Source organism: Macaca nemestrina, chromosome 9 (genome assembly GCF_043159975.1).
Source record: "Macaca nemestrina isolate mMacNem1 chromosome 9, mMacNem.hap1, whole genome shotgun sequence".
Taxonomy (NCBI): Eukaryota; Metazoa; Chordata; class Mammalia; order Primates; family Cercopithecidae; genus Macaca; species Macaca nemestrina.
The window spans coordinates 20,082,346-20,096,453 of record NC_092133.1 but is presented as its reverse complement, the minus strand read 5'-3'; the positions used below and the strand labels follow the sequence as shown (position 1 = coordinate 20,096,453).

General features: G+C 47.3%; 2 protein-coding genes across 6 annotated transcripts in view; one reads left to right on the top strand and one right to left on the bottom strand.

Annotated features, from left to right (window-relative positions):
* LOC105466931 (hyaluronan binding protein 2) overlaps positions 1-2,646 on the top strand; it is a 35,773-nt gene extending 33,127 nt beyond the window's left edge. The window contains exon 13 of the mRNA XM_011716150.2: positions 2,006-2,646. Within this exon, the coding sequence (XP_011714452.1) occupies positions 2,006-2,170 (165 nt within the window). The 3' untranslated portion in view covers positions 2,171-2,646. The remainder of the gene's footprint in view (positions 1-2,005) is intronic.
* NRA (nebulin related anchoring protein) overlaps positions 2,601-14,108 on the bottom strand; it is a 76,511-nt gene continuing 65,003 nt past the window's right edge. For all 5 annotated transcript variants that reach the window (XM_011716105.2, XM_011716142.2, XM_011716122.2 and 2 more), the window contains 7 exons: positions 12,065-12,169; positions 11,183-11,281; positions 9,400-9,504; positions 5,967-6,074; positions 4,356-4,667; positions 3,444-3,575; positions 2,601-2,858 (listed from right to left, as the gene is read on the bottom strand). In XM_011716105.2, the coding sequence (XP_011714407.2) occupies positions 2,751-2,858; positions 3,444-3,575; positions 4,356-4,667; positions 5,967-6,074; positions 9,400-9,504; positions 11,183-11,281; positions 12,065-12,169 (969 nt within the window). In that variant the 3' untranslated portion in view covers positions 2,601-2,750. The remainder of the gene's footprint in view (positions 2,859-3,443; positions 3,576-4,355; positions 4,668-5,966; positions 6,075-9,399; positions 9,505-11,182; positions 11,282-12,064; positions 12,170-14,108) is intronic.

The following is a 14,108-nucleotide window of genomic DNA, read 5'->3' as shown; positions in this document are numbered from 1 at the left end:
TCACCATTTTACAGATGCTTACAGAAGTTATCTTGGCCTGTAGCAATTGGGTGGCCAGTGGCAGGGCTGGGATTTGAACAATACAGTCTGCAGGACATCAAAGGGGTTTGTGGCCTCAGTGTTGGGCAGCATTTCTGAGAATCCCAGTAAACAGGGAACTGTCCAGAAGATCAGTGGCTAGAAGGAGAAAGAAGAAGGCCTAAAGCTAGAGATTTTACAGTACTATTAACTCATCATGAGGACTTATGTGTGTGTCTGTGTGTGTCTGTGTGTGTGTGTGTGTGTGTGTGTGCGTGTGTGTGTTAGCCCTAGAAAACAAAGTATATCTGTAGCCTAGGGCCTTTTGGAACCCCAAGTTGCTGAGGCTTGTGACTCAAAGACACTGTTGCAGAAGGAGAAGGTGGTAGCTCCATCAACCAATGCTAAAGTGACTTTGGGCCCTGCCCCAAGTCAAAGCCCATTCCTGATAGTCCCTTTCTCTTTAGGGATCACATCACACAGGGTCCTTTCTAGAATCCCAGGAACAGCTCCATTTAGAATTTTCTGACTGTTGTCCCCATAAACCTTCTAAGTGTCCTGAAAAACAGCATGCCAACATTCAAATCCCAACTCCTTGAGGGAGCCTCCCTGTACAAAGGAACCCACAATGATTTGTTGGCCTTGAACTCACTTTGGGATGGGACATCTAGGTTCCTCTCTCCAGAGTTTGTGGCTCTCCTGTGACTCTCTGTCTCTTCCCAATGAGCCAAGGATGTTCACATACTCAGAGGAGGGGCAGATGGGTGCAATTTGCCGTAAACTCCTTCCCAGAAGATAGTTAAGAAAAGAGCTCACTCAGGCTGGGCGTGGTGGCTCAAGCTGTAATCCCAGCACTTTGGGAGGCTGAGGCGGGCAGATCACCTGAGGTCAGGAGTTCAAGATCAGCCTAGCCAACATGGTGAACCCTGTCTCTACTGAAAGAAAATACAAAAATTAGGTGAATATGGTGGCACATGCCTGTAGTCCCAGTTACTGGGGCTGAGACAGAAGAATCACTTGGACCCAGGAAACGGAAGTTGCAGTGAGTCAAGAGGGTGCCACTGCACTCCAGCCTGGGCGACAAAACGAGACCCTGTCTCAAAAAAACAAAATCAAACAAAAAACCCTCGTTCAATTCCCTAGCTAATTGAAGGACTTCACTTACAGGCTTTGGAAACAAATAGTTGTGGATTTGAAACCTGTTTCTGTCTCTTACTTTATGACTTTTATCAGTGATGAAAGCAATTCTTCAATCTCACATGCCTAAGCTATAAAATGGAACAAATCTATCCATAAGATCACAAGGTTGTGGCTAAGTTTAAAAGAGAGAATTCATTTTTTAAAAAACCTGTCAGTTGTAGTGCCTAAGCAGTATTGTTTTCGAGAGCTATCATCTTCAATGTCTTCTTCTCCTCACCATCATCATCCTCGCCACCTTCCATGAGGGTTTAATATGAACCAGGCACTGTTCTATATACTTTACAAATAATTAATCTTCACAAGAACCCTGGGGGATGGGGATCTATTGCTATCTATGGTTTACAGTGTGAGAAACTGAGGCCCAAGGTCACATGCCTGGCAGGTGGTAGGGCCTGGCTTGAAACCCAGGAGATCTAACCCCACAGACCATGCTGAGCACCTAGGCCATGCTGCCTTGGAGTCCCCATCCTCCTCCCCTGTGTGTGCTGAGGGCCCCCAAGAACTCAGTCATAACATCTGCATCACTAAGAGTCGGGAAGTGCAGCCCTGCAGCTCCTCTGTCAAGCCCGCGTGGACTCAGGGATGGAGGGCACTGTTATCTTCTCTCCCTTAGAGTCTTGTATCACGTGAGATGTGGCAAGAGCCTTGTCACCGCTTTCCCGAGAAGCCCACGGAGGCTGGCAAGGGACTCCACCCCATCCCTTCCTGACACCCCCTGGAGAGAGGTGGGGGCGTCTCCAAATGTCTCTGATTCACGAGGATGAGCTTATGCCTCTGTTTCCCTTAGGGTGACTCTGGAGGCCCCCTGACTTGTGAGAAGGATGGCACCTACTACGTCTATGGGATAGTGAGCTGGGGTCTGGAGTGTGGGACGAGGCCAGGGGTCTACACCCAAGTTACCAAATTCCTGAATTGGATCAAAGCCACCATCAAAAGTGAAAGTGGCTTCTAAGGTACTGTCTTCTGGACCTCAGAGCCCACTCTCCTTGGCACCCTGACACCAGGAGACCTCATGGCCAACAACGGGCACCCCCAGAACCTCCAGGGGACCACGCAGTGGACTGTCCCTACTCTAAGCAGAGACAGCTGCCACCCAGCCTGGGCCTTCCCAGACCAACATTTGCACAATATCACCAGGCTTCTGATGGAATCAACACAACATAGTATGTTTGCTTTCCTCAACCAACTGTGCCTTCTAGAAAATCAGTGCTCACAGAGACTGCCTCCACCACAGGCATCTGCAAATGCAGACTCCAGAATGCCCAGCATCAACGGGAACCACCGTCACATCTTTATTCCTCAGCCCAGACACTCGTGGTACTCAACAGAATCAGCCATCCACGTCTAGGTATCAGAGAGGACCACAAATACGACATTCTCCATTTGCTTTCAGAGTTATTATTTTAATAAAGGCAGATCTGGGATGGGCTGGTGGGCCATTTTTCCAGCTCGCCGAAATCGAAGCCATCTGAAGCATGTCTCTGGTGAGCAAACTTCCTCTCTGGCTTCTCAAGAATCGGGGTGGACACAGCTCACAAAAGCAGGGCCTTCTTCCTCTTGACGTGCAGAATCTCAGTGGCATCTGGGTTCACCTCCCCACTCTGATGATCTCCAGCCTCCACTGCTTCTGCCCTCCGATGCTGACATCAAACATACCCCAAGTTAAAATGAAGCTCTCCCGCCCCCACCCCCGGCCCCGGTTCCCACAGGGCATGCTAAGAAGCCCCGGGAGCATTTAACAGGCTCACCCTCCCCTTCCTTTTCCCCTCTTCTACCCTCCCCGAGAAAAAGGGCCCTCAAGGCAAGAATGAGAAAGAAGCAAAGCCAATCTCTCATTTAGACCTGGCGTCTTTCTTCTGAACAAAGTAGGGTTCAAAATGCAGACTGTCATATCCAGCGAGTCCCTGACCCTTTCTGCGAATGTAACGAGCAAGCAGTCAGCACAGCCTGGGCTGCCCTGGCCCGGGATTGATGTAGCCCTGGTAGGTTTGCCTCTGCAGAACTAATGGCTGTGACTTCAGAGAAAGCCCTGCAGGAAGTTTAACCTTCGTGTCATCTGCCTGGTCATCTCAGACCCATGAAATTAGGCGCCTTGTTTGAGCTTCATTTCACACTTCTTTAGAGCTAGCTGACCTTTGGCCAAAAATAAACTTTGAAAAGAGACAATGAGTGTGTCTTTCCCCATGGCCTTGCAAGCCAGGGTGGCTGTGCAGCTTGATACTCACGTAAGCTCCCTGGAGACCCAGGCCCCTTGCGTTGGCCAGTTCCGCGGCCCGCCGAGCCATTTCCACTTTGTAGGAGCCAGGAGGGGTCCAGCCAACACCTCTGGTCAGGTTCAAGTCTGATTTATACTTGACCTTGAGGGTAAGAGGGAAGCAAGAGGAATATGTCAGCAGGGTTTGGAGTGGTTTGACCATTAAGTAAAGAAGATTAAAAAGGCAGTCACAATGAGACTATGTTGTCTGTCATCAGTAAAGCCAGAACAAGGGGAAAAAATTTATCATAAGCAGCATCTCCCTGGCACAGGGGCCCCAATGCACTGTGAGTCCAGCCGGCATGTTGCTGTCTCTTGCATCTTCCCATTCAAGTGACAAAAGTTGCAATTGGGAGTGGGTGGGGCAGTGACACCTGCTCCACATACTCTGTGGCCTTAGGGAGGCCACTTCCCTTCTCTGGGCTTCAGTTTCTTCCCAGGGAAAGTGCAAAGGCTGGGTTAATAGCTACTAAGATCCCTTGGAAACAGTTCAGCATAGCCATCAAGAGCTTGGGCCCTCACAGCACACAAAAAGCAGTTGATATCCTAGGTCTGCCACTTATTTGTTATGGGATCTTGAGTAAGTCACTGAACCTCTCTGAGCCTCAGGTTCCTCATCTGTAAAATGAGGCAGTCCTGGGGTTGGCATGAGTGCCAATGGCACGAGGCTTGGAAAGCATTTGACACAGAGCCTGACCCACAGGAGACGCTCAAGAAGTGGTAGTTACTGTTGTTATTCTTTCTGGCACTAAAGCGTTAAGTGTCTTGGATTCTCTCTCAGCCCAGCCCCCCCAAAAGCTAACATGGAACGTGGCATTATGGCCATCTCTTAGGAAGAGGCACCAGAGGAAGGGCCTCAGGGGAGTGGGTGGAGGTGGCTCACATCACTCTGCAGCTGGTGGGCCTTCTGAGCATGCCTGAGGCCCAGCTGCTCCGGGTCGCAGGTGGGCTGAGGCAGGGGCTGCCTGTAGTGCACGTCGCTGGCCAGCTGCTGGCTCCTCTTGGCCTGAAGGAGGCCGGGCTGGTCTGTGCGGCTGTGAAACTGGGACCGACTCTTGGCAAAGTCCTTCTTGTACTCATTGTCACTCTGGAGCCTGCCAACGTTGAGGAAATGCTTCATCCTTGGGTCATCGTCGATGCTGCGATACCCGATCTGCAGGCCTCGGTCCCGCAGGAAAGCCTCTTTGTACCGGAACTGCAAGTCAGAGGAGCAGAGGCCGGTCATGGGTGCCTACCTCCCCCAGGGCCAGTCTCACATATGGGGCCATCCCAGGGGATTCTCAGCAGGGGGCTCAAGAGTAGGTTAAAGGCACAGGCTTTGGATCCAGGTAGACCCATCTGTGTGGCCATGGGCCAGTTACTGAGTTTCTCCGTGAGCCTCAGTTTCCTCGTCTGATAAAATTGGAGAATGATCTCCACCCCGTAGGACGCTGAGAGGATTCAATCAGACAGGGGCTGAGCTTCATGTCTGGCATGAGCTCTGGCCCACTGAGTGGTGGCTACTGGTATTGTCACTGTTATCATTGATACTCCAACAGGAAGAGAACTGTGCCCATTCTCACATAGGCCACTCTGCCTTTGATTCTTTCCAGCTTTCAGGGACCTAGTCCAGTGCTCCTCAAACCATCTACAGTGAAGGCTCAGTCCCAATTTGATTTGCTTTTTACATTTCCAATGCATTAAAGACCCATGTATGGTCCTATTGCGTGTGGCTAGTATGTAGTAATACCACTTGTATTTGGTAACACCCAACCTGGCCTTCACCCTGTTCAGTGAGATGAGTCCAGTGATCACACGCTTGGATGCTACAATGTCCTAATTGCTAAAAAAAAATTCAAAAATCACATGCTCTTAATTTCTGTACTTATCAAATTGTGGATCAGCAGGAAACTGTTCCCAAGTGAGACTCCGTCTAGCACTGTGGACACTTGTCTAGTCAATGGTGCCCTCTCTTTCAGAATACCTGCTATGTTCCTGACACCATATATGATTTTGTTTTCATTCCTACATTAATCCAGGAGACAAGATCCCTATTTCATAGATGTAGAAAATTAAGTTCAGAGAATTTGAGCAACTTGCCCAAGACAAACAGCCAATTCCTAAGTGACAGAGCCAGGATTTGAACTTGTCCATCTAGGGCAAAAGCCCTATCTCGTTCTATTCTGCCACGGAGCTTCAGCTAAAAGAAGTCCTTTTATTGCAAATCAACAACCCAAGCACATATTCATGGACCTCTTGGTACTCATCCATCATCTTTTAAGAGTGCCTCTCTAAAAAGAGAGAGAATGGGAATACAGCCCTCCTCGACCACAATTTCTCCCTAAGATGCTAGAAAGTAAAGCCCGTTTTTTTTTTCTTTCATTTAAAATACAGTACGTGTTCAGTTTTGGTGCAGAGATAATCTTGACAGGTCGTGGTGGTTTGCCTTTCAACAGAACTGGGAAAACCAGAGAAAAACCCATCAGTGACTATGGGAGGGAACATGGGGTCTTACATCACTGGCGATCTCCCTGGATGCCCGGGCAGTCTGGAAGGGGATGGCATCCAGCCTGAAATCGTAACTGCCAGCCCGGGTCTGCTCCCAGGAGTTTCTGTAGACTTTCTAGATGGAAAAACAAAAGCATGAGTAAGCAGGCAGTCACTCCACTGTCTTCCATGTTGCTGGTACTCAGCAGGAATGGTTCCTAACCTTTGTTGGTTCCCAGGACGGCAGAACCTATAAGCCCATGTCCACCTTGGGGACTCCCTAGCACTGGGATTGGTGAGGTTGGCCGTAAAAGGCTTCAGCTCTAAGTCCCCAACCCGCCCATTAGGCCCTGCTCTTGTGAGGCTTGTGATCTTCGAGTATGGCTCATTTGCAACATCCCCTTGGTATCAGAAACCCCCAACCCACTCCTTCCTGTCTTTGCATTCACTTTCCATGCTTCAGGTTTGCAGCTTCTTGAATTCTGGAAGCTGAATTCAAGCTTCCAGAATCCAGTTTCTTCCCACATGCTGAAAGTACTGTTCCTTGGGCCTTGGCACTCATGTGTTCGTTAGCTCCACTGACATCCGGAGGGGCCTCAGCCTGGCTTTGATGCCATGCCCTGCACCATCACTATGAGGCATGCTGCATCTCATATACACCCCTGGTGCCTGCACGAAGGGAAGAGCCTTCACCTGAATTAAATTTATTGTCAAGAACCTGACCGAGCACCTGACCCATGTGTTTCATATCTTCCTCTTTCATTTTTTCCCTTTTCAAGTTGTTCTCACACGCCCTCTGGGAGTCTGTAATCATATCCTCTTAGTCCTCAGGTAGACCCACATCACCGATAGAGGCATCAAAATCTTCTGTGCCTTCATGTAGCTAATATTTTTTTTTTCAAGATAAGGGAATGGCTCTATAAAAGGAGGCATCTGGAGATCCCAGTGGAAGGCTGTTCTTTATTCAGCCACAGAGAAGGGAGACAGCAGGAGAGGCACATCACCAACAGATGACAAAGTGACAGCCCCAGACCGTGTCGGTTGCTCACACGTTCCACGAGCTACAGCAGGTCAGGGGGCCCTTAAGAACCGTCCTTTTGTCTCCTGGAAATGGAGGTCAAGGCTGGTGCTCTGTTCTACGGGAGATTGGGGGGATTAAGCAAAGGAGGAGTGGCAGATGAAAAGCAAAGTGGCCCACCCCATCCCACAACTGGGCCTGGAACTAGAGAGGACCACAAAGTGCTTGGGCCAAGCATGGCGGATCTCATCATTTCTCTGTACTGCAGATCACACCACCTTCACCTCCATCCTCACCTCTGACTTCCACACTCGATGCCGTAAACTCTGAGCCAAATGTCTACTGTGTTCTAGGCCCTGGAAATGCAGAACCGTTCACTCCTGGGATAATCACCTAACTGAGGAATCACAGAGCCAAAATGATTAGATTTATTGGGTCACCACTGAGTTTAGCAGTTAGGACTGAAAGACATGTAGGAATGTTCAGATGATGACAGACTGATGATCCTCTGTAGCATTCTGCTTTCTGTTTGGGTGGCCCCACAAAGGTTAGAGTAGCAAATAGAGTCAAACCCCGATCACTCTCTCCAAGGGGCACACCATGCCTTCCTAATAAGAACTCCCACACCAGATCTGGTCTGGTTATTGACAGTAAACTTGATGCAGCATCAAACTCCAATGTCACCCCACTTTGGTGTCCAATGCACCCCAGCTTCTGAGTCTCTGTAACTCAGGGTCAACTAGAAAGCATGGCCCAGATCGGGGGTCTCCCGAGTGTGTGGGCCCCCTTTCTCTGGGTGACTTCTCCCTGTGTACTATTTGCTTGGTTGTGATCACTTCCTCCCTGAGTTTTTTATTCTGTTGAGGTTTTTGCCTTGCCACTGGGAGTCTTTAGATTCCGTAGGCGCTTTGATTTGGAACCCTGGGCGTTCCTCTTCTTTATCACAGTGGGCACAGTTTTGTCCTCATCCTCACACATTAGAGTCATTTGATTTTTAGTTATTTCGGCTGCCTTACACATCTCAATGGCTTTCTTTGCCCAGGAAGGTCACTTTCCCTCCACATCTTCCTCACAGAGCACTTGATCCAATTGTGCGTATTCTACACGCCCCCGAAGAAGTGCTCTTTCAAAAGAGGTTCATGAGTTATCCATATCCGCATACCCTGGTGGCTAATTTCAGCTCCAGGACGCTGCAGACCGGCGTCCCTTGTGAGAGGGAAGATGCTTCTATCACCAGCCTGGGGTGACTCTCCTCCTGAAGCCGGGCCCCAAATGCACTGGCAGCTTTATCCCACTTTCTACAGCCATGGGTCTCCAATAGTTCCTCAAATGGAGGCCTTGCCTTCCCCCATCCTTGAAGCATTAATGAGATGGATGTTTTGTGCAGGCTCTGCTGAGGGGGAGGTCCTGCTTCCCCAGATGGAGGTCAGCCCACCAGAGCTGCTGTTCTAAAATTATCCCTTGCACATCCTTCAAAAGCATCAAATGGTCATAATAACTCATATTTACAAAGCACCATCGCATTCACTGCATGGGATCCCACAGGGCTTTACAAACGCAACAAACTAATACACACGCTAACTAGAAGGCGCCTCTCGCCAACCCCTGCGAGGCAGCCACCTCTGGGGTGAACGGTAGCAGCTGTTGATCTGCACGGAGCCCCAGGACACAATGGCCAGGCCAGAGAGGGAAGAATGGCCGGACTCTGGGAGGCCCCACGCTGCCCCAGGCCAACACACTCAGCCTGTGTTATTCTGATCTGACAGTGTCTTTTGATTCCGCCGTCTCTCTACCTGTTATCCAAGGATCACAGCTTTGCTGGCCAAGCGGCCGCCTATTCTATTACAACCAGGGGCTTCCAACCCCTGCTAACAACAAGCCCGGGTTTAGGAAACAGTAGCTTGGTTATGCACGCAAAGGGCACATGTCCAAGGGAAACGAGAGCATTGGAGGCCACAGTCCCATGCACAAAGGAGCGAGCTGCATTCGGATGGGATGGGCTACCATTGCAGCATCTTTCCAAACTGCGGAGTGAGACAGAGCCACTCCATCTCCAGTGACACTACTCTGAATGGCTACAGAGAGGGGTCCAGGAAACAGAAAGAGCAGGTGTCTACACCCGCTAGGACCAGGGGACCACTCCCCTCATGGTTACCCAGCACATCACCGTGGTCTTTGGAGCCATGGCCAAGTCAGAATTTTAGAGCTGGAAAGAACCTCAGTTTAGCTCAGCCCCATTACCATTTTTCAGATTAAAAAAAATATATATGAAGACCACTGAGGAAAATGACTGAAAGTCATAGAACAGTTTCTCAGTTCAGTGTCCTTTCTGTTCCAAGTCCTCCCTCCTAGAACTTTATAAAAAACAAAAATAAAATCCACATTGGGTACAGATCATTTTACAAAAGTAGGCACACACTCCATGAACCACCAGTTCACTTACATCACTCAGATGCAGCGCATTGAGGCGGGCTCGGGTGAAATCGGGGTGGTCAGGGATCAGGGTGTATCTGTGCAGGGATTCTGCATCTCCGGATCTATACATGCGCTGTGGATAAGATGGGCTCATGGTAAATGGAGAACTGTGTGGGCTGAAACCACAGGGGAAAAGCAACTGACTCCCTTTCCTGCCCCCTCCACCTGAGTGCCCACCGCATAGAACAGAACCCAGTCCTGTTCGTGGACAGTGTCCCTCCAGAACCCACAATTTGATGGAGGATGCCTTTACAGCCAGGGTCAGATGGGGCAGCTGGTTTTAAATAGACTGTTAAAAATATTCATCAAGATCTGCTCCAAATGGGCCACAAACCAACACCATGGTTGGCCATACCTGGGTGTTTTACACAATAGAAGATATGCAGATACTTCAGAGAATCTTTGCAATTGAGCATTGGACATGCTTTTTACTAGTAACAAGATACAGCCTCGGCCGGGCGCGGTGGCTCACACCTATAATCCCAGCACTTTGGGAGGCTGAGGCGGGTGGATCATGAGGTCAGGAGTTCAAGATCAGCATGGCCAACATGGTGAAACCCCGTCTCTACTGAAAACTACAAAAATTAGCCGAGAGTGGTGGCAGGTGCCTGTGGTTCCGGCTATGCGGGAGGCTGAGGCAGAAGAATCGCTTGAACCCGAGACGTAGAGGTTGCAGTGAGCCACAATCGTGTCACTGCATCTCAGCCTGGGTGACAGGGCGAGACTCTGTCTCAAAAAAAAAAAAAAAAAAGATACAGCCTCAATGCCTTTGTTGTTTAACATTAATGGTAATAATTATAATATGCATAGTTAGTAAGTTCTCTTTGTTATAAAACATCTAATATATGTTCAAGAAATTAGTATTTTCATAGCCCACCTGGATCACAGGAAGGCACAATTTTAAAACTCCAAGATTTATCTGGTTTTTATTTTTAAAGCAGTGATTTGAGAATTACAAACAATTTCAGGAAGTGTTTGAGTCTTACGTATTTTTAAAGGTGAAACTGTAATATTCTGATCAATTCCCAAATTTAACTCAGGCTTTACAAATATGAACCGGTCACTACAGCAGTCGGGCTGTCTGTGAAATAGAGCAGTTCTATCACTTTGCATGTAGAACTGAATCCCTTAACAATTTCAGGGGAAAAACATTAACCTCCTATTCCTTGACATAAAGACAGGAATGAGGAAATAGGGCTAAATTATACAGAGAGTAAAAGCAGAAAGAAGCTTTAAATACAGCTGTTCCTTTTTTTTTTTTTTTTCCTAACTGGGTTATATTAATCTTTTAATTCCACCACCATCTATCAACAAGCAACATGTATCTGATCGAGTGTTTGGCAAGGGATCATCACTAATACTTGGCATTATTATCATCGTGATTACAAATCAAACCACGACAAGGAGCACTTATTGAGAACTTACTGTGTTCCATGTACTTGCTAAAAGCTTTCTGTGCCTTTATTTAATCCTCATTTAATTCATTTAATCTTATAAAATGGTTGCTATTATTATCCTCCCCGCAACCCCAACCTCCTTTAAATAAAGGAAACAAGGTTAGAAGGGATTCAGTAACTGGCCCAAGAACATCCAGGTAATAGAAAGGTTTGCACGCCCATCTGTTCAGATCATCCAGGTAGTAGAAAGGAAGTGTGCACCCCCATCTGTCCAGAGCCTGTGTTCTTAGACCCGGACCACTGAGCAGCAGTGCTACACTGCATGCCCGGGATGAATGACAATAAGGGACCTACCTCATTGCAGTGTAGATAGCTGTTCTTGGCATGAACCAGGTCTGGGGAGTCAACCACTGTGGTGAACTTGATACTGTCTGGTTTTTTACGGTACTTGGTCTATAAGAGAAAGACAAAGATTCTCATGAAACACAGTCAAACATCATGCATTTTTCAGGATGCAGCTTCACTCCACCTTCTCAGTACCTAACATGCCAATCATATTGTTGGAAAACAAGCCTCTTTTCTTGGTAGGTACCTAACAATCAAAAGTATAAAAAGATTCAGCTGCCTCTGTATAAGGAACATTTTACAGATATTTACTCTCTTGAAGAGAGAGGCCACAAAATCCCATGGCTCCCTACAATAAAGGAATTCAGTAAAGGGCAGTATTCAGCATCAATGTGGCCCTGCTTGGACCCTGTCCAAAGACATTCTGTTATTCAGAAACTGAAGAAGGCAGTGTCACCTTCGAGGGAATTCCAGGGCAGGGATCCCCAGGCTGTTAGCATGGTAAGGAGTTCAGTTAATGTAATTATTCCTGGGCAAATTTTAACACTATCAGAAATCAGAAAACCTCTGAACACTGAGTCAACTCAGTAGATGGGTGGCAAATTCTTCCTCCTCTCAATACAAAGAATGGGCCAGTTTAGATGACAATTGTACGTAATGTATTTATTGAGAACTTTCTAATACATCATGCCTTCAGTTCCTCAGCAGTGAATTCATTTGGAGGGAAACCTCATTCTGTCTTGGGATTTGGTTGCACATGGCCCTCCAAAAATACTGGGAGTCCAGTGGCCATGAGGCCCTTTGGGATCTCCACTCCATGAACAGATTCCTTCTTCAAAAGGAAATGCTAGCTTGCCCTTGTCACTTGTGGTGGGGAGAGGTTGATGGTACCTCGCTGATGAGTTCTCCAGCCTTCTTTGCACTCTCTATCTGTGGGGATCTCAGCGCCAGCCACCCTATGCCCTTCATGCCGACCAGGTCTGACTTGTAGCGCAACTGCAGGGAGAAAATCGTGGGCTTTATCAGGAGAGTGCCTAAGACTACCACAGCATTTCAAGAAGATCCTTGATTTGTAATAACATTTGTAATAATGCTTCATGACAACATTTCAACATCTTCACTGGGAGTACATTCTGCATGTTGTCAAGTCAAACCATTTGAATTTGTACATTCTGCCAGGAATTAATTAATGCATCACATACGAGATACAAGAAGGTCCCACCAGTGAACTGGCAGGATTTAAAGCAGAGAGTAACCACCTATGTGGACGATCGCATAAAGAAAGAGCTGAGATATATAGATATATGCTCATATCTAAGCACTAGCTGGGATTATTTTGTTTCATTCTGCCAGTGAGGCCATTACCTGCCTGCCTAAATAGAAACATTCTGCATACTGTTCAGGCTTTGAACTCTGGGTTCAACCTCCTATGACTGGGAGCAAATCACTTTAACCAAAATGTGACTCAGTTTCTCTCTGTGATACTCAAAGTTCATAACAACCCCTCTGTTCTCATAAAAACACCTGCTAGTACTCAGGGCTAAGAGCCACTCTTTAAGTTAGATTTTTGTTCTTGTGATAATGGTAGTGGAGGGGGAAAGAAGTCAATTATAGCAGGACTTTAAAAACGGAAACAAACTTACATGCCACAAGCTAATAGTGAGTACATCATTTTAACCTCCTCATGCCTCAGTTTACCACCTCCTCCTACTGTTACTCATTATGATTTGTTTATATTCCAAAAATGGGCTAAGCCTTATTTTCTTTCCTCATTTTAAGAGCTCGGAAGGTTAGGCTACAGCATCGGTCCTGGGAGGAAATAATAAATGGTGCTTTAAGACAGTGGGTCTGATTGGTAACCTTCCCAAATGTTGAATCTCATTACTATTCCTTGATCTGCCCCACCATTGCCTACAACGAGACAGTCGCCTGAATGCTTCTCTTCTTCTCTTCTCTTTATGGAAATTAGGCATTTTTTAAAGGTGGAAAAAGCCTCTCTAAGAAAATCTAAAATTTGGATCTAAACGAAGTTGATGGCGTTTCTCTAATTTAGACATAAGCTCTGCTGTAACGCAAAATATCACTCCAGAAATCAGCCTCTCGGCCTTTTTAGTTCTCTTTCATTTCAGGATTCACAGCGTTCCTCACAGCTTGCCTCAAAGAGGGTCCGTTTCTGATCTACTGTCTGCTGGTTAATGCCCCTGTGCAAATTCGACTGTGCCTTCCAACTGGTGAAGGGAGACATCACTCAGGCTCAGGAGCAGGTTTCGAAACCCCATGTCAGTAAGATTGCTTTTTATACCACGATCTTTCAGTCTACACCGGCAAAGCTTTTGCCTTGCACTCTGATAAAGAACAGAGAAAATTGGATAAATTTCTAAGTTGGAGAGAATAATCCTACAGGGCCTCTTCACAGCCGGGCCTTGCTCCTTTCATAAACGAGATGAAGTGGGGAGCGCTCTTTCAACTTGCCTTTTGTTGAGCTGAACAGTACGATCCCAGGTAAGTCAGAAAGCAAGATGCAGGTTCCCCAAAGATCTGACTGTGCCTCCAACTCGCTTATAAATGGATTGTCTATTGATATCTCAGCTCCCAGCCCAGCTTTGACTATTCACGCAGATCCTAAAAACAACACACCTGCCCCAGACTTCATGATAAAAGAGGGGGCAAGGGGAGGGGAGTCAAGAAGAATCTGCTACCCAAAGATGGTTTCGAAGAAGGATTATAAGATAATGAGGGACCTTTCAAAGCTGCACAGCTGAATCTGGCTTCCCCAAATGGCAGCCTCACTTTTTTCCCCTCTTACATGTTAAGGTCTAGAAGCCTTCTTCTGATTCACACATGGGGTTACCCGGCACCCCCATTTTGGAGCACTGTGTTGCAAATGCTCAAGCTGTAGCTTTTAGTCCCCGAGTTCTAATGCAGAAGGAATGAT